The sequence below is a fragment of the Cherax quadricarinatus genome, chromosome 47 (assembly GCF_038502225.1).
Source record: "Cherax quadricarinatus isolate ZL_2023a chromosome 47, ASM3850222v1, whole genome shotgun sequence".
NCBI lineage: Eukaryota > Metazoa > Arthropoda > Malacostraca > Decapoda > Parastacidae > Cherax > Cherax quadricarinatus.
The window spans coordinates 4941840-4963483 of record NC_091338.1 but is presented as its reverse complement, the minus strand read 5'-3'; the positions used below and the strand labels follow the sequence as shown (position 1 = coordinate 4963483).

The window sequence follows — 21644 nt, the reverse complement described above, 5'->3', positions numbered from 1 at the left end:
CAGAGGATTGAACTCTTGTTGTTTTAGCCCACCTCATGGTGAGTGAAAATTCACAATGCTCTAACCCACTGGACCATGCAATCCTACAAGTGACTTGAGCCTAGCGTACTAGGCTTGCTTCAAGTTGTCAGGACATACGATGGTGTGGGTGCCTCAGAGCTAATTTTCGCTCACCGTGAGGCGGGCTAAAACAACACAAGGTCGATCCTCTGACTTCCAGCTAGTCACAGTGTTGTTATTGATTAAATACCACTTGTTCATGGTTATATGTATGTGTGTATGTATATATACACAGTGGACCCCCGCCTTACGAACGCATCGCATTACGTTAAATCAGCCATACGAAGCATTTGAACGCAAAAATTTTGCCTTGCCTCACAATAAAAAACTCACCTTACGGGACGCGTCCCATGTGTGGCCTCAGCTGCCCCGTGGGTGCCAGTGTTTACAAGCCAGGCCAGTGCAGTTGCATCTCAGCACACATTCGGTACATTTCATATTATCACAGTGTTTTTAGTGCTTGTAACTGCAAAATAAGTCACCATGGGCCCCAAGAAAGCTTCTAGTGCCAACCCTGTGGTAAAAAGGGTGAAAATTACTATGGAAATGAAGAAAGAGATAATTGCTAAGTACAAAAGTGGAGTGCGTGTCTCTGAGCTGGCCAGGTTGTATACCAAACCCCAATCAACCATCCCTACTATCTTGGCCAACAAAATGGCAATCAAGGAAGCTGTGCTTGCCAAAGGTGCAAGTTTGTTTTCGAAACAGGGATCGCAAGTGATAGAAGATGTTGAGAGACTTATTGGTGTGGATAAACGAAAAACATAGCAGGAGATAGCATCTCTCAAGCGATCATATGTGAAAAGGCTAGGAAGTTGCATGATGATTTAATTAGAAAAATGCCTGCAACTAGTGGTGATGTGAGTGAATTTAAGGCCAGTAAAGGTTGGTTTGAGAGATTTAAGAATCGTAGTGGCACGCATAGTGTGATAAGGCATGGTGAGGCTGCCAGTTCAGAACAAAAAGCGGCTGAAAAATGTGAAGGAATTCAAGGAGTACATAGACAGTGAAGAATTGAAACCTGAACAAGTGTTTAATTGTGACGAAACAGGCCTGTTTTGGAAGAAAATGCCAAGCAGGACCTACATTACTCAGGAGGAAAAGGCACTCCCAGGACATAAGCCTATGAAAGACAGGCTTACTCTGTTGATGTGTGTTAATGCTAGTGGTGATTGCAAAGTGAAGCCTTTATTGGTGTATCACTCTGAAACTCCCAGAGTGTTCAGGAAAAACATGTCCTCAAGGCTTATTTGTGTGTGATGTGGAGGGTATGGGTCACTAGAGACCTTTTCTATGACTGGTTACATCATGCATTTGCCCCCACTGTGAAAAATTACCTCCTGGAAAATAAATTGGACCTTAAGTGCCTCCTGGTATTAGACAATGCTCCTGGTCATCCTTCAGACGTGGCAGAGGGACTTTCTGGGGACATGAGCTTCATTAAGGTCAAATTTTTGCCTCCTAATACCACTCCTCTCCTGCAGCCCATGGACCAGCAGGTCATTGCAAACTTCAAAAAACTCTACACAAAAGCTATGTTTGAAAGGTGCTTTGTAGTGACCACAGAAACTCAATTGACTCTAAGAGAGTTTTGGAGAGATCACTTTAGCATCCTCAATTGTGTAAACATTATAGGTAAGGCTTGGGAGGAAGTGACTAAGAGGACCTTGAACTCTGCTTGGAAGAAACTGTGGACAGAATGTGTAGACAAAAGGGATTTTGAAGGATTTGAGGCTAACCCTGAGAAGTCTATGCCAGTTGTGGAATCAATTGTGGCATTGGGGAAGACCTTGGGGTTGGAGGTTAGTGGGGAGGATGTGGAAGAGTTGGTGGAGGAGGACAATGATGAACTAACCACTGATGAGCTGCAAGATCACCTTCAACAACAAGAGGCCAGACCTGAGGAAACTGCTCCAGAAGAGGGGATAGAGAAATGGAGGAAGTTGCCTACTACAAAGATTAAGGAAATGTGTACAATGTGGCTTAAAGTGCAAACCTTTTTTGATGAAAATCACCCTCACACAGCTATTGCAAGCTGTGCTGGTGACTATTACACTGACAATGTTGTGAAACACTTTAGGAATGTCATAAAGGAATGGGAGGTACAGGCCTCTATGGACAGATATGTTGTTCAACAGAGGTCCAGTTCCTCTCAAGCTGGTCCTAGTGGCATTAAAAGAAGAAGGGAAGTAACCCCAGAAAAGGACTTGACATCTCAAGTCCTAATGGAAGAGGATTCCCCTTCTAAATATTAACACTATCCACACTCTCCCCTCCTCCCATCCCATCAATCACCACCAGATTTTCAATAAAGGTAAGTGTCATGTAATTGTACATGTCTTCTTCAGTTTGTGTGTATTAAAATTAATATTTCATGCGATAAATTTTTTTTTTTCATACTTTGGGGTGTCAGGAACGGATTAATTTGATTTCCATTATTTCTTACGGGGAAAATTAATTTGGCTAACTATAATTTTGCCTAACGTTGAGCTCTCAGGAACGGGTTAATATCATTAGGCGAGGGTCCACTGTGTGTGTATATATATATACAGTGGACCCCCGCATAACGGACGCCTTGCATAATGGACAATCCGCATACCGGATGCTTTGATCGCTAAAATTTTGCCCCGCATACCGCCCAAAAACCCGCTCAGCGCCCTTCGTCCGAGACGCATCCAATGTGCGGCCTGAGCCAGCCTCATATGTTCCGCCGGTGGCATTGTTTACCAGCCAGCCTCCGCGGTAACATTCAAGCATACAATTGGAATATTTCGTATTATTACAGTGTTTTCGGTGCTGTTTCTGGAAAATAAGTGACCATGGGCCCCAAGAAAGCTTCTAGTTCCAACCCTACAGCAATAAGGGTTAGAATTCCTATAGAAATGAAGAAAGAGATCATTGATAAGTATGAAAGTGGAGTGCGTATCACCGACCTGGTCAGGTTGTACAAGAAACCCAAATCAACCATCTCTACTATTGTGGGCAACAGAAAGGCAATCAAGGAAGCTGTTCTTGACAAAGGTTTAACTGTGTTTTCGAAACAAAGATCGCAAGTGATGGAAGATGTTGAGAGACTTATTGGTGTGGATAAATGAAAAACAGCTAGCAGGAGATAGCGTCTCTCAAGCGATCATATGTGAAAAGGCTAGGAAGTTGCATGAGGATTTAATTAAAAAAAGGCCTGCAACTAGTGATGATGTGAGTGAATTTAAGGCCAGCAAAGGTTGGTTTGAGAGATTTAAGAAGCGTAGTGGCATACATAGTGTGATACGGCATGGTGAGGCTGCCAGTTCGGACCACAAAGCGGCTGAAAAATATGTGCAGGAATTCAAGGAGTACATAGAAACTGAAGGACTGAAACCTGAACAAGTGTTTAATTGTGATGAAACAGGCCTGTTCTGGAAGAAAATGCCAAGCAGGACCTACATTACTCAGGAGGAAAAGGCACTCCCAGGACATAAGCCTATGAAAGACAGGCTTACTTTGTTGATGTGTGCCAATGCTAGTGGTGATTGCAAAGTTAAGCCTTTATTAGTGTATCACTCTGAAACTCCCAGAGCGTTCAGGCAAAAGAATGTCCTCAAGGATAATTTGTGTGTGCTGTGGAGATCAAACAGTAAGGCATGGGTCACTAGGGACTTTTTCTATAACTGGTTACACCATGCATTTGCCCCCAATGTGAAAGATTATCTAACTGAAAAGAAATTAGAACTTAAGTGCCTCCTGGTGTTAGACAATGCCCCTGGTCATCCTACAGACGTGGCAGAGCGACTTTATGGGGACATGAGCTTCATTAAGGTGAAGTTTTTGCCTCCTAATACCACTCCTCTCCTGCAGCCCATGGACCAGCAGGTCATTTCCAACTTCAAGAAACTGTACACAAAAGCTCTGTTTCAAAAGTGCTTTGAAGTGACCACAGACACTCGATTGACTCTAAAAGAGTTTTGGAAGGATCACTTTAATATCCTCAATTGTGTAAACCTTATAGGTAAGGCTTGGGAGGGAGTGACTAAGAGAACCTTGAACTCTGCTTGGAAGAAACTGTGGCCAGAATGTGTAGACAAAAGGGATTTTGAAGGGTTTGAGGCTAACCCTGAGAGGAGTATACCAGTTGAGGAATCAATTGTGGCATTGGGGAAGTCCTTGGGGTTGGAGGTTAGTGGGGATGATGTGGAAGAGTTGGTGGAGGAGGACAATGAAGAACTAACCACTGATGAGCTGATAGATCAACTTCAAGAGCAAGAGGCCAGACCTGGGGAAACTGGTTCAAAGGAGGGGAGAGAGAAATTGAAGGAATTGCCTACTTCAAAGATTAAGGAAATGTGTGCAAAATGGCTTGAAGTGCAAACCTTTTTTGATGAAAATCACCCTCACACAGCTATTGCAAGCCATGCTGGTGACTGTTACAATGACAGTGTTGTGAACCACTTTAGACAAATCATAAAGGAACGAGAGGTACAGGCCACTATGGACAGATATGTTGTGCGAAAGAAGTCCAGTGACTCTGAAGCTGGTCCTAGTGGCATTAAAAGAAGAAGGGAAGTAACCCCAGAAAAGGACTTGCCTCCTCAAGTCTTAATGGAAGGGGATTCCCCTTCTAAACACTAACACTCTCTCTCCCCTCCTCCCATCCCATCAATCATCACCAGATCTTCAATAAAAGTAAGTGTCATGTAATTGTGCATGCCTTTTTCAGTTTGTGTGTACTAAAATTAAAATTTTTTTGTGGTAAAAAAATTTTTTTCATACTTTTGGGTGTCTTGCACGGATTAATTTTATTTCCATTATTTCTTATGGGGAAAATTCATTCACATACCGAACATTTCGCATAACAGCCAGCCCTCTTGCACGGATTAAGGTCGCTATGCGGGGGTCCACTGTATCTATATATGTATATATATATATATTATATATATATATATATATATATATATATACATATACATATACAGTGGACCCCCGATTAACAATATTTTTCATTCCAGAAGTATGTTCAGGTGCCAGTACTGACCGAATTTGTTCCCATAAGGAATATTGTGAAGTAGATTAGTCCATTTCAGACCCCCAAACATACACGTACAAACGCACTTATATAAATACACTTATATAATTGGTCAAATTACATATATATATATATATATATATATATATATATATATATATATATATATATATATATATATATACACACACACACAAACACACACACCTACCATCCAACTAACAACCTGCTCGACATACGACCACTCGACTTACGACTGTGTTTTTTATGCCAAATTTCTGGGAAATAAACAACTATTTGTGTTGTACACAGTGTTTATCCTAAACCTTACAGTATAAAATATAGTACTAACAGCATAAAAAGTAAAGTAAAACATGAAATACCAAAATAAAACAATAAAATGAAGTCATTACAAAAATGTGATATTCAGTAGTAAAGTTCGACTTACGTCCATTTCGACTTACGACCGGTTTCTCGGAACTGAACTCGGTCGTAAGTCGGATGGCAGGCATGTGTGTGTATGTATGTGTGTGATATATACAGTGGACCCCCGCTTAACGATCACCTCCAAATGCGACCAATTATGTAAGTGTATTTATGTAAGTGCGTTTGTACGTGTATGTTTGGGGGTCTGATATGGGGATGTGTAATGTCACCATGGTTGTTTAATATATTTATAGATGGGGTTGTTAAGGAAGTAAATGCTAACAGTTACTTTTTGCTGATGATACTGTGCAAAGAAAAATTGCAAAGGTTAGTGGATGAGTTTGGGAATGTGTGTAAAGGTAGAAAGTTGAAAGTGAACATAAAATGATTTAAAAGAAAAATTGGATATCAAATTGTAAAGTAAAATGAGGGAAAAAAGGTGAGTGGTGCTTTGAGGTATATGTGGAGTAAAACATGAAATACCAAAATAAAACAATAAAATGAAGTCATTACAAAAATGTGATATTCAGTAGTAAAGTTCGACTTACGTCCATTTCGACTTACGACCGGTTTCTCGGAACTGAACTCGGTCGTAAGTCGGATGGCAGGCATGTGTGTGTATGTATGTGTGTGATATATACAGTGGACCCCCGCTTAACGATCACCTCCAAATGCGACCAATTATGTAAGTGTATTTATGTAAGTGCGTTTGTACGTGTATGTTTGGGGGTCTGATATGGACTAATCTACTTCACAATATTCCTTATGGGAAAAAATTCGGTCAGTACTGGCACCTGAACATACTACTGGAATGAAAAAAGTTCGTTAACCGGGGATCCACTGTATATATATATACAGTAGGGCCCCATTTATACGGCGGGTTAGGTTCCAGGCTGTAGACACTTACTAAAAAAGAGAAGAAGAAAAACTTTATAAAACTGGGATGCTTAAATGTGCGTGGATGTAGAGCGGATGACAAAAAACAGATGATTGCTGATGTTATGAATGAAAAGAAGTTGGATGTCCTGGCCCTAAGCGAAACAAAGCTGAAGGGGGTAGGAGAGTTTTAGTGGGGGGAAATAAATGGGATTAAATCTGGAGTATCTGAGAGAGTTAGAGCAAAGGAAGGGGTAGCAGTAATGTTAAATGATCAGTTATGGAAGGAGAAAAGAGAATATGAATGTGTAAATTCAAGAATTATGTGGATTAAAGTAAAGGTTGGATGCGAGAAGTGGGTCATAATAAGCGTGTATGCACCTGGAGAAGAGAGGAATGCAGAGGAGAGAGAGAGATTTTGGGAGATGTTAAGTGAATGTATAGGAGCCTTTGAACCAAGTGAGAGAGTAATTGTGGTAGGGGACCTGAATGCTAAAGTAGGAGAAACTTTTAGAGAGGGTGTGGTAGGTAAGTTTGGGGTGCCAGGTGTAAATGATAATGGGAGCCCTTTGATTGAACTTTGTATAGAAAGGGGTTTAGTTATAGGTAATACATATTTTAAGAAAAAGAGGATAAATAAGTATACAAGATATGATGTAGGGCGAAATGACAGTAGTTTGTTGGATTATGTATTGGTAGATAAAAGACTGTTGAGTAGACTTAAGGATGTACATGTTTATAGAGGGGCCACAGATATATCAGATCACTTTCTAGTTGTAGCTACACTGAGAGTAAAAGGTAGATGGGATACAAGGAGAATAGAAGCATCAGGGAAGAGAGAGGTGAAGGTTTATAAACTAAAAGAGGAGGCAGTTAGGGTAAGATATAAACAGCTATTGGAGGATAGATGGGCTAATGAGAGCATAGGCAATGGGGTCGAAGAGTTATGGGGTAGGTTTAAAAATGTAGTGTTAGAGTGTTCAGCAGAAGTTTGTGGTTACAGGAAAGTGGGTGCGGGAGGGAAGAGGAGCGATTGGTGGAATGATGTGAAGAGAGTAGTAAGGGAGAAAAAGTTAGCATATGAGAAGTTTTTACAAAGTAGAAGTGATGAAAGGAGGGAAGAGTATATGGAGAAAAAGAGAGAGGTTAAGAGAGTGGTGAAGCAATGTAAAAAGAGAGCAAATGAGAGAGTGGGTGAGATGTTATCAACAAATTTTGTTGAAAATAAGAAAAAGTTTTGGAGTGAGATTAACAAGTTAAGAAAGCCTAGAGAACAAATGGATTTGTCAGTTAAAAATAGGAGAGGAGAGTTATTAAATGGAGAGTTAGAGGTATTGGGAAGATGGAGGGAATATTTTGAGGAATTGTTAAATGTTCATGAAGATAGGGAAGCTGTGATTTCGTGTATAGGGCAAGGAGGAATAACATTTTGTAGGAGTGAGGAAGAGCCAGTTGTGAGTGTGGGGGAAGTTCGTGAGGCAGTAGGTAAAATGAAAGGGGGTAAGGCAGCCGGGATTGATGGGATAAAGATAGAAATGTTAAAAGCAGGTGGGGATATAGTTTTGGAGTGGTTGGTGCAATTATTTAACAAATGTATGGAAGAGGGTAAGGTACCTAGGGATTGGCAGAGAGCATGCATAGTTCCTTTGTATAAAGGCAAAGGGGATAAAAGAGAGTGCAAAAATTATAGGGGGATAAGTCTGTTGAGTATACCTGGTAAAGTGTATGGTAGAGTTATTATTGAAAGAATTAAGAGTAAGACGGAGAATAGGATAGCAGATGAACAAGGAGGCTTTAGGAAAGGTAAGGGGTGTGTGGACCAGGTGTTTACAGTGAAACATATAAGTGAACAGTATTTAGATAAGGCTAAAGAGGTCTTTGTGGCATTTATGGATTTGGAAAAGGCGTATGACAGGGTGGATAGGGGGGCAATGTGGCAGATGTTGCAAGTGTATGGTGTAGGAGGTAGGTCACTGAAAGCAGTGAAGAGTTTTTACGAGGATAGTGAGGCTCAAGTTAGAGTATGTAGGAAAAAGGGAATTATTTTCCCAGTAAAAGTAGGCCTTAGACAAGGATGTGTGATGTCACCGTGGTTATTTAATATATTTATAGATGGGGTTGTAAGAGAAGTAAATGCGAGGGTCTTGGCAAGAGGCATGGAGTTAAAAGATAAAGAATCACACACAAAGTGGGAGTTGTCACAGCTGCTCTTTGCTGATGACACTGTGCTCTTGGGAGATTCTGAAGAGAAGTTGCAGAGATTGGTGGATGAATTTGGTAGGGTGTGCAAAAGAAGAAAATTAAAGGTGAATACAGGAAAGAGTAAGGTTATGAGGATAACAAAAATATTAGGTGATGAAAGATTGGATATCAGATTGGAGGGAGAGTGTATGGAGGAGGTGAACGTATTCAGATATTTGGGAGTGGACGTGTCAGCGGATGGGTCTATGAAAGATGAGGTGAATCATAGAATTGATGAGGGAAAAAGAGTGAGTGGTGCACTTAGGAGTCTGTGGAGACAAAGAACTTTGTCCTTGGAGGCAAAGAGGGGAATGTATGAGAGTATAGTTTTACCAACGCTCTTATATGGGTGTGAAGCGTGGGTGATGAATGTTGCAGCGAGGAGAAGGCTGGAGGCAGTGGAGATGTCATGTCTGAGGGCAATGTATGGTGTGAATATAATGCAGAGAATTCGTAGTTTGGAAGTTAGGAGGAGGTGCGGGATTACCAAAACTGTTGTCCAGAGGGCTGAGGAAGGGTTGTTGAGGTGGTTCGGACATGTAGAGAGAATGGAGCGAAACAGAATTACTTCAAGAGTGTATCAGTCTGTAGTGGAAGGAAGGCGGGGTAGGGGTCGGCCTAGGAAAGGTTGGAGGGGGGGGGTAAAGGAGGTTTTGCGTGCGAGGGGCTTGGACTTCCAGCAGGCATGCGTGAGCGTGTTTGATAGGAGTGAATGGAGACAAATGGTTTTTAATACTTGACGTGCTGTTGGAGTGTGAGCAAAGTAACATTTATGAAGGGATTCAGGGAAACCGGCAGGCCGGACTTGAGTCCTGGAGATGGGAAGTACAGTGCCTGCACTCTGAAGGAGGGGTGTTAATGTTGCAGTTTAAAAACTGTAGTGTAAAGCACCCTTCTGGCAAGACAGTGATGGAGTGAATGATGGTGAAAGTTTTTCTTTTTCGGGCCACCCTGCCTTGGTGGGAATCGGCCAGTGTGATAATAAAAAAAAAATTATATATATATATATATATATATATATATATATATATATATATATATATATATGTTTATATATATATATATATATATATTTATGTATATGTATATATATATATATATTTATATATGTATATATATGTATATTTGTATGTATGTATATATGTATATATTTATATATATATATATATATATATTTATATATGTGTATATATATATATATATTTATATATATGTATATATATATATATATATTTATGTGTATATATATATATATATGTTTATATATATATATATATATTTGTATATTTATATATATATATATATATATTTATATATATATATATATATATATTTATGTGTTTATATATATATATAGATATATATTTATATGTATATATATATATATATATATTATAGGTAGTAGGTTGGTAGACAGCAACCGCCCAGGGAGGTACTACCGTCCTGCCAAGTGAGTGTAAAACGAAAGCCTGTAATTGTTTTACATGATGGTAGGATTGCTGGTGTCCTTTTTTCTGTCTCATGAACATGCAAGATTTCAGGTATGTCTTGCTACTTCTACTTACACTTAGGTCACACTACACATACATGTACAAGCACATATATACACACCCCTCTGGGTTTTCTTCTATTTTCTTTCTAGTTCTTATTCTTGTTTATTTCCTCTTATCTCCATGGGGAAGTGGAACAGAATTCTTCCTCCGTAAGCCATGCGTGTTGTAAGAGGCAACTAAAATGCCGGGAGCAAGGGGCTAGTAACCTCTTCTCCTGTATATATTACTAAATGTAAAAGGAGAAACTTTCGTTTTTCCTTTTGGGCCACCCCGCCTCGGTGGGATACGGCCGGTGTGTTGAAAGAAAGAAAGAAGATATATATATATATATATATATATATATATATATATATATATATATATATATATATATATATTTATATATATTTATTTATTTATTTAGTTTTTATTTATTAACATATCGGCGGATTCCCATCAAGGCAGGGTGGCCCGAAACAGAAAAACTTTCATCATCATTCACTCCATCACTGTCTTGCCAGAGGGGTGCTTTAAACTACAGTTATAAAACTGCAACATTAACACCCCTCCTTCAGAGTGTGGACACTGTACTTCCCATTTCCAGGACTCAAGTCCGGCCTGCAGGTTTGCCTGAATCCCTTCATAAATGTTACTTTGCTCACACCATAACAGCATGTCAAGTATAAAAATATGCTCATACACGCTTGCTGGAAGTCCAAGCCCCTTCCATACAAAACCTCCTTTACCCCCTCCCTCCAACCCTTCCTAGGCCGACCCCTACCCCGCCTTCCCTCCACTACAGATTTATACATTCTGTCATTCTGTTTTGTTCCATTCTCTCTACATGTCTGAACCACCTCAGCAACCCCTCCTCAGCCCTCTGGATAATAGTTTTGGTAATCCCACATCTTCTCCTAATTTCCGAACTATGAATTCTCTGCATTATATTCACACCACACATTGCCCTTAGACATGACATCTCCACTGCCTCCAGCCTTCTCCTTGTTGCAACATTCATCACCCATGTTTCACACCCATACAAGAGTGTTGGTACAACTATACCCTCACACATTCCCCTTTTTGCTTACATGGACAAAGTTCTTTGTCTCCACACATTCCTAAGTGCACCACTCACCCTTTTCCCCTCATCAATTCCGTGATTCACCTCATCCTTCATAGACCCATCTGCTGACACATCCACTCCCAAATATCTGAATACATTTACCTCCTCCACTCTGATCTCCAGTCTTTCATCACCTAATCTTTTTATCCTCATAACCTTACTCTATAGGTAGTAGGTTGGTAGACAGCAACCACCCAGGGAGGTACTACTGTTCTGCCAAGTGAGTGAAAACAGAAACCTGTAATTGTTTTACATGATAGTAGGATTGCTGGTGTCTTTTTTCTGTCTCATAAACATGCAAGATTTCAGGTACGTCTTGCTATTTCTATTTACACTTAGGTCACATTACACTTGCATGTACAAGCATATATATTATATATATATATATATATATATATATATATATATATATATATATATATATATATATATATATATATTATATATATATATATATATATATATATATACACACACACACACACACACACCCTCTGGGTTTTCTTCTCTTTTCTTACTAGTTCTTGTTCTTGTTTATTTCCTCTTATCTCCATGGGAAAGTGGGACAGAATACTTCCTCCATAAGCCATGCATGTCTTAAGAGGTGACTAAAATGCTGGGAGCAAGGGGCTAGTAACCCCTTCTCCTATATATACAGTGGACCCCCGCTTTACGATCAGCTCCCAATGCGACCAATTATGTAAGTGTATTTATGTAAGTGTGTTTGTGCGTGTATGTTTGGGGGTCTGAAATGGACTAATCTAATTCACAATATTCCTTATGGGAACAAATTCGTTCAGTACTGGCACCTGAACTTAGTTCTGGAATGAAATACAGTGGACCCCCGGTTAACGATATTTTTTCACTCCATAAGCATGTTCAGGTGCCAGTACTGACCGAATTTATTCCCATAAGGAATATTGTGAAGTAGATTAGTCCATTTCAGACCCCCAAACATACACGTACAAACGCACTTACATAAATACACTTACATAATTGGTCGCATTCGGAGGTAATCGTTATGTGGGGGTCCACTGTAATATCGTAAACTGGGGGTCCATTGTATTACTTTCATTTTTCCTTACAGGCCACCCTGCTTCAGTGGGATATGGCCGGTTTGTTGAAAGAAGATATATATACAGTGGACCCACCGATTTCGTCTGGTGCGGAAATCGTACAATTCAGATTTCAACCACTTTTTTCGGCGAAATTTTACCCCAGGTTTCGTACATCCACTTGGAAATCATCCGTACCAGGCGCATCCACTTTGGCCACTCATATATTCGCGACTCACTCTTGGGCACATTAAATGTCTTATTTTATGTTAATACTGTACAGACATTTTCATTAATCCATCTATGATATTTTTTTTTTCAAAATTATATAAGAAACACATTACATAGCATATAAATGTGCCTTTGTTACTCGTTCACTAAGAGTGTCCCTCTAATTTTTTTTTTTTTTTTTTTCCAACAAGTCAGCCGTCTCCCACCGAGGCAGGGTGACCCAAAAAAGAAAGAAAATCTCCAAAAAGAAAATACTTTCATCATCATTCAACACTTTCACCACACTCACACATTATCACTGCTTTTGCAGAGGTGCTCAGAATACAACAGTTTAGAAGCATATACGTATAAAGATACACAACATATCCCTCCAAACTGCCAATATCCCAAACCCCTCCTTTAAAGTGCAGGCATTTCCAGGACTCAAGTCCGACTATATGAAAATAACCGGTTTCCCTGAATCCCTTCACTAAATATTACCCTGCTCACACTCCAACAGATCGTCAGGTCCCAAGTATCATTCGTCTCCATTCACTCCTATCTAACACCCTCATGCACGCTTGCTGGAAGTCCAAGCCCCTTGCCCACAAAACCTCCTTTACCCTCTCTTTCCAACCCTTTCGAGGACGACCCCTACCCCTCCTTCCTTCCCCTATAGATTTATATGCTTTCCATGTCATTCTACTTTGATCCATTCTCTCTAAATGACCAAACCACCTCAACAACCCCTCTTCTGCCCTCTGACTAATGCTTTTATTAACTCCACACCTTCTCCTAATTTCCACACTCCAAATTTTCTGCATAATATTTACACCACACACTGCCCTTAGACAGGACATCTCCACTGCCTCCAACCGTCTCCTCGCTGCTGCATTTACCACCCAAGCTTCACATCCATATAAGAGTGTTGGTACTACTATACTTTCATACATTCCCTTCTTCGCCTCCATAGATAACGTGTTTTGACTCCACATATACCTCAACGCACCACTCGGCTTTTTTCCATCATCAATTCTATGATTAACCTCATCCTTCATAAACCCATCCGCTGACACGTCAACTCCCAAGTATCTGAAAACATTCACTTGTTCCATACTCCTCCTCCCCAATTTGATATCCAATTTTTCTTTATCTAAATCATTTGATACCCTCATCACCTTACTCTTTTCTATGTTCACTTTCAACTTTCTACCTTTACACACATTCTCAAACTCATCCACTAACCTTTGCAATTTTTCTTTAGAATCTCCCATAAGCACAGTATCATCAGCAAAAAGTAACTGTGTCAGTTCCCATTTTGAATTTGATTCCCCATAATTTAATCCCACCCCTCTCCCGAACACCCTAGCATTTACTTCTTTTACAACCCCATCTATAAATATATTAAACAACCATGGTGACATTACACATCCCTGTCTAAGACCTACTTTTACCGGGAAGTATTCTCCCTCTCTTCTACATACCCTAACCTGAGCCTCACTATCCTCATAAAAGCTCTTTACAGCATTTAGTAACTTACCACCTATTCCATATACTTGCAACATCTGCCACATTGCTCCTCTATCCACTATCATATGCCTTTTCTAAATCCATAAATGCAATAAAAACTTCCCTACCTTTATCTAAATACTGTTCACATATATGCTTCAATGTAAACACTTGATCTACACATCCCCTACCCACTCTGAAGCCTCCCTGCTCATCCGCAATCCTACATTCTGTCTTACCTCTAATTCTTTCAATTATAACCTTACCGTATACTTTTCCTGGTATACTCAGTAAACTTATTCCTCTATAATTTTTACAATCTCTTTTGTCCCCTTTCCCTTTATATAAAGGGACTATACATGCTCTCCGCCAATCCCTAGGTACCTTCCCCTCTTTCATACATTTATTAAACAAAAGTACCAACCACTCCAACACTATATCCCCCCCTGCTTTTAACATTTCTGTCATGATCCCATCAGTTCCAGCTGCTTTACCCCCTTTCATTCTACGTAATGCCTCACGTACCTCCACCACACTTACATTCTGCTCTTCTTCACTCCTAAAAGATGGTATACCTCCCTGGCCAGTGCATGAAATTACCGCCTCCCTTTCTTCCTCAACATTTAAAAGTTCCTCAAAATATTCTCGCCATCTACCTAATACCTCCCTCTCCCTATCTACTAACTCCCCTACTCTGTTTTTAACTGACAAATCCATACTTTCCCTAGGCTTTCTTAACTTGTTTAACTCACTCCAAATTTTTTTCTTATTTTCATTAAAATTTCTTGACAGTGCCTCTCCCACTCTTTCATCTGCTCTCCTTTTGCACTCTCTCACCACTCTCTTCACCTTTCTTTTACTCTCCATATACTCTGCTCTTCTTACAACACTTCTGTTTTGTAAAAACCTCTCGTAAGCTACCTTTTTCTCTTTTATCACACCCTTTATTTCATCATTCCACCAATCACTCCTCTTTCCTCCTGCCCCCCACCCTCCTATAACCACATACTTCTGCCCCACATTCTAATACTGCATTTTTAAAACTATTCTAACCCTCTTCAACCCCCCCACTACTCATCTTTGCACTAGCCCACCTTTCTGCCAATAGTCGCTTATATCTCGCCCAAACTTCCTCCTCCCTTAGTTTATACACTTTCACCTCCCTCTTACTTGTTGTTGCCACCTTCCTCTTTTCCCATCTACCTCTAACTCTAACTGTAGCTACAACTAAATAATGATCCGATATATCAGTTGCCCCTCTATAAACATGTACATCCTGGAGCCTACCCATCAACCTTTTATCCACCAATACATAATCTAACAAACTACTTTCATTACGTGCTACATCATACCTTGTATATTTATTTATCCTCTTTTTCATAAAATATGTATTACTTATTACCAAATTTCTTTCTACACATAGCTCAATTAAAGGCTCCCCATTTACATTTACCCCTGGCACCCCAAATTTACCTACTACTCCTACTACATTTTTACCCACTTTAGCATTGAAATCCCCAACCACCATTACTCTCACACTTGATTCAAAACTCCCCACGCATTCACTCAACATTTCCCAGAATCTCTCTCTCTCTCCTCTGCACTTCTCTCTTCTCCAGGTGCATACACGCTTACTATAACCCACTTTTCACATCCAATCTTTATTTTACTCCACATAATCCTTGAATTTATACATTTGTAGTCCCTCTTTTCCTGCCATAGCTTATCCTTCAACATTATTGCTACTCCTTCTTTAGCTCTAACTCTATTTGAAACCCCTGACCTAACCCCATTTATTCCTCTCCATTGAAACTCTCCCACCCCCTTCAGCTTTGTTTCACTTAAAGCCAGGACATCCAGTTTCTTCTCATTCATAACATCCACAATCATCTATTTCTTATCATTTGCACAACATCCACGCACATTCAGACTTTCCACTTTGACCATAGTAATAATACTAATACGTAATAATAATCACTATTGGGCACATTAAATGTCTTATTTTACGTTAATATAGACATTTTCATTAATCCATCTATGATATTTTCTTCAAAATTATATAAGAAACACATTACATAGCATATAAACATGCAATGTTTATATGCTATGGAGGTGTGCTAGCCAGGCAGAAGGAAAACATTACATTTTCTCTGGTCCAGCATTAGAGAAAACTATGAATTTGCGTCTGGCCCCAGTCACTGCCCTTAATACATAACGCTTTTGTTTACAATTCTCAGCATGAATTATTCATTACTTCTCCCTTTGTTTATGATGGCACCTAAAGGTAGTTGTTAGAAACGATTAAACTCAGTGAACATGGTATGTCGCTGGTAATATGGCTCTGGGCTGCAGTATAGGTAGCCACTAGTAGTAGCCCAGGCTACCTACTGGCTACCTGTACCTACCAGCTACCCACACTGACTTCTTACAAATAAATACTACTCATTTCTCACCCTACAATAAGACTACAAATATTTTAAGGTAAGTAATGAATGTACTGTGTATCTATTTTACTTTTGTGTTTTTTAATGCCTAGTTCTATTACTAACTTAATTTAAGTTAGTGTAAACTTGACAACCCTACACCTGTTGTGGAATCTATTGTGGCTTTGGGGAAGTCCATGGTTAGATGTGAGTGACCAGGATGTGGAACAGATGGTGGATGACCACAGGGAAGAGCTAACCTCTGAAGAGCTGCAACACTATAGTTATTTTCTATAAAATGTATTTTTTGTTAATATTTTTGGGTGTCCGGAATGAGTTAATTGGATTTACATTATTTCTTATGGGAAATATTACTTCGGTTTTCATCCATTTTGGATTTCAGCCAACCTTCTGGAATGGATTAAGGACAAAAACCGGGGTATTACTGCATATTAAAATCACTTATCAAGCACTCACTTGTTCATCTTCAACGTGAACTCAACTCGCATATGACATTCTCTCTCTTGTTCATCTTGAGAGCATACTCACTTTACTCACCAGTCACGTGCTCACCTGTTCATCTTGATGAGTATGTCACCTCTGTTGATGTAGGCCTGGGTGTAGTCTGCTCTCATGCTGATGGCCTGACGGTACAAGGCATCGGCTTCTTCAAGACGTGTCTCATTCCTTGCAATGAGGTTGGCCAGGTTAAGGAAGACATTAAGGTGGTTGGGTGCTATCCTGGCCTGGTAGCTCTCTCCGGGCTTGGCCTTCGGTAGCAGGGACTTGGCCTGCAACAAACAGAATAATCATTATCACACCAGATTTTACACAGATAATTAATAAGGGGGTCTAAACCTGTGATACAGAGAGAGAGAGATGCATAATATCTTTCTCAAATTATGCAAACACTCTGAGTACTAAGGGCCACAGTGTTTTTTTTATCCAACAAATTAACGCAAGTTATAGGTAGTAGGTTGGTAGACCGCAACCACCCAGGGAGGTACTACCGTTCTGACAAGTGAGTGTAAAATGAAAGCCTGTAATTGTTTTACATGATGGTAGGATTGCTGGTGTCTTTTGTCTGTCTCATAAACATGCAAGATTTCAGGTATGTCTTGCTACTTCTACTTACACTTAGGTCACACTACACATACATGTACAAGCATATATATACACACCCCTCTGGGTTTTCTTCTATTTTCTTTCTAGTTCTTGTTCATTTTCTCTTATCTCCATGGGGAAGTGGAATAGAATTCTTCCTCCGTAAGCCATGCGTGTTGTAAGAGGCAATTAAAATGCCGGGAGCAAGGGGCTAGTAACCCCTTCTCCTGTATATATTACTAAATGTAAAAGGAGAAACTTTCGTTTTTCCTTTTGGGCCACCCCGCCTCGGTGGGATACGGCCGGTGCGTTGAAAGAAAGATTAACGCAAGTACAGCCCAATTGGGCTGAAGTGCATCAACCCTCATTACAGACAATGTTAACAAGTAACAATAACTAGTATGTATAATATAAGCTTCAGCAATTTTTACCTATCAAATTATTAAAAAAAAAAAGATGACCGGCAAATTTAGACATGTCTGGAACGTAACCCTATTTTTTCTTATATTCTTCATTTCACATAACACAATTCATGAAGTGCCGATCTTCAGTGTTGTAAGGTTTCACTGTGCATTCAGCAACATGCTATGCTGTCCTGGTCATATTCTAGAGTATAAAGGAGCTAATGAGCCTTAGGAATGTATTTAAATAGATTTTTTAACAAAATTTCAGAAATTAATTCATGGTAATAAGCATAAGTATAGAACAGTCGATAATTTTTCACAGTATTGATAGTTGTTAAAAAAATCTGCTAAAGTTTTTCTAGTGTACTGAACATTTTAAGATGAGAATAATTTATCATAATGAACTAAACTCAAGTGTTTCAGAAACTGAAGATGTATTTTGAAACATTTTGCTTAATAAATTGTATACTTTGCACCAAAACAGTAAATCCAAACAACAGTTTATCATCCAGCTAATGGTTTAGTGGAACGTATAAAGATAAAGACAAAATATTCTCAGACACAGAAAGGGAGGAGAATGATTTTTTATTTTAGCTAACACACATAAATAACTCATTTTACCTTATACTGTATATCCTTTATAGTATAATTATAAGATATTATCTCCTTTATATTATAATAATAAGGTATTAAAAGGACCTCAATGGAAATAAGTCACTATCTGACTTTTTTGGTTACCCTTGGTTCTCTACACATATGCTGCTATGTACGATAATCTATGTAACTGTATTTGTGTATACCCAAATAAATTTACTTAGAGTAATGGTTTATCCAGATATTACTACAATGGACCCCCGCATACCGTCGCCATCACATAACGTACAATCCGCATACCGCTCGCTTTTATCGCAAAAATTTTGCCTCGCATACCGCTCAAAAACCCGCTCACCGCTTTTCGTCCGAGACGCGTCCAATGTGCGCCCTTAGCCAGCCTCACATGTGCCGCCGGTGGCATTGTTTACCAGCCAGCCTCCGCGGTAACATCCAAGATAAGATAAGATTTTGTTCGGATTTTTAACCCCGGAGGGTTAGCCACCCAGGATAACCCAAGAAAGTCAGTGCGTCATCGAGGACTGTCTAACTTATTTCCATTGGGGTCCTTAATCTTGTCCCCCAGGATGCGACCCACACCAGTCGACTAACACCCAGGTACCTATTTGCTGCTAGGTGAACAGGACAACAGGTGTAAGGAAACGTGTCAGAATTTCCACCCGCCGGGAATCGAACCCGGGCCCTCCGTGTGTGAAGCGGGAGCTTTAGCCACCAGACCACCGGCCCACCCAAGCATACAATCGGAACATTTTGTATTATTACAGTGTTTTTGGTGATTTTATCTGCAAAATAAGTGACCATGGGCACCAAGAAAGCTTCTAGTGCCAACCCTACAGCAATAAGGGTGAGAATTACTATAGAGATGAAGAAAAAGATCATTGATAAGTATGAAAGTGGAGTGCGTGTCTCCGAGCTGGCCAGGTTGTATAATAAACCCCAATCAACCATCTCTACTATTGGTGGTACAGCTGCTGCTGCTGCTGTACCACCGTCAGCTGCTGCTGCTGCTGCTGCTGCACTGTCAGCTGCTGCTGCTGCTGTAGCACCGTCAGCTGCTGCTGCTGCTGTAGCACCGTCAGCTGCTGCTGCTGTTGTACCACCGTCAGCTGCTGCTGCTGCTGCTGTAGTACCGTCTGCTGCTGCTGTAGTACTGTCTGCTGCTGCTGTAGCACTGTTGTTGGTGTGGCTTATTGAGAATACCAAGAAACAATTAACCCCAGAGGATTTGCCACCCAGGATAACCCAAAAAAGTGAGTGTCATCGAAGACTGTCTAACTTATTTCCATTGGGGTCCTTAATCTTGTCTCCCAGGATGCAACCCACACCAGTCAACTAACACCCAGGTGAACAGGGAAAAATGCCTGGAACTAGTGCTCATATTGGTGAATTTAAAGCCAGCAAAGGTTGGTTTGAGAGATTTAAGAATCGTAGTGGCATACACAGTGTGATAAGGCCTGTTCTGGAAGAAAATGCCAAACAGGACCTACAGTACTCAGGAGGAAAAGGCACTCCCAGGACACAGTGTCTCATCAGTCATTGCTGCATCTTCAATAAAGGTGTCATTTATTCTTCATTTAGTAGAGTAGTCCATGCACAATATATATTGTGCATGTACTACTCTACTATTGTGCATGTATCCTTCTCTTTGTGTGTAGGAAAATGTATATTTCATGTGGTAAAATTTTTTTTTTCATACTTTTGGGTGTCTTGCACGGATTAATTTGATTTCCATTATTTCTTATGGGGAAAATTCATTCGCATACCGATCATTTCGCATAACAATGAGCCCTCTTTCACGGATTAAAGTCGCTATGCGGGGGTCCACTGTACTTATCATGAAACTAGAACAGATGTTCAGTACGCTATAAATTCATCAATGATTAAGCAGGTGAACCCCCTCATTTGGTTCTTTATTAAGTAGACAAAAAACTACACATTTTTTGCTTTATTCCACTTGTCCCCAAGCTGGATCATGGGAGTAGAAAAAATCCTGAATGGAGGTAAATGGTATAAAATACAGACAATGGAAAAAAATACACTAATGCATTATATTGCAATTGTTTGTGTCCTGATAAAGCCACTGTGTGGGAGAACTTTTGCCAAATCTATATGTTGTGGAAATGTTGATAATTATAATGAAGGCTACAAAGAAACTCAAAATGTGAGTAATGATGTTATATCTTTTTGTTCTGATAAAAAAAAAAACTGCTTCTAGGTAGTAGGTTGGTAGACAACAGCCAACCAGGACTACTGTCCTGCCAAGTGAGTGTAAAACGAAAGTCTGTAATTGTTTTACATGATGGCAGGATTGCTGTTGTCTTTTTCTGTCTCATAAACATGCAAGATTTAAGGTATGTCTTGCTACTTCTATTTACACTTAGGTCACACTACACTTGCATGTACAAGCATATATATACACACACCCCTCTGGGTTTTCTTTTATTTTTTTACTAGTTGTTGTTCTTGTTTATTTCCTATTTCCATGGGGAAGTGGAACAGAATTCTTCCTCCATAAGCCATGCATGTCGTAAGAGGCGACTAAAATGCCAGGAGCAAGGGGCTAGTAACCCCTTCTCCTGTATACATTACTAAAGTTAAAAAGAGAAACACATTTCTTTTTGGGCCACCCTGGGATATGGCCAGTTTGTTGAAAGAAAAGAAAAAAGAATAACTGTTATTGTACAAGCTGGTTTACAGCAACATGATTGGGATTCAGAAGTATGTCATGTAGCAAATCTTAATGTCCTAACCAATCAACCATTCAGCCAGAGTGTAAGCATGATTATGCTTATACTAATTCACTTAACAGAATTTAGTATCAAAATCAATTTAAATAATTAATGGCATGATAAATTTAATATATTATACTGTAAGTTATGTCTGCAAAGTTCAATCGAATTTGTGTGCTAAAATTTATATTTGGTGCTATTTAACATTTCATGTAAGCAAACTTAGTCACTGAGTTTTATGTACAGCACTACACCTGTTAAATATTTCACAATATGAGCGTGTTCATGACCCTTCTATGAATTCTGGACAGAGAAATATATAGCTTATTGGCACACCA

General features: G+C 39.6%; 1 protein-coding gene across 1 annotated transcript in view; it reads right to left on the bottom strand.

Moving 5' to 3' along the window:
• Positions 1–21644, bottom strand: part of LOC128696585 (protein O-mannosyl-transferase Tmtc3) — a 450963-nt gene that overhangs the window by 277508 nt on the left and 151811 nt on the right. The window contains exon 11 of the mRNA XM_070094627.1: positions 17031–17248. Coding sequence (XP_069950728.1) covers positions 17031–17248 — 218 coding nt within the window. The remainder of the gene's footprint in view (positions 1–17030; positions 17249–21644) is intronic.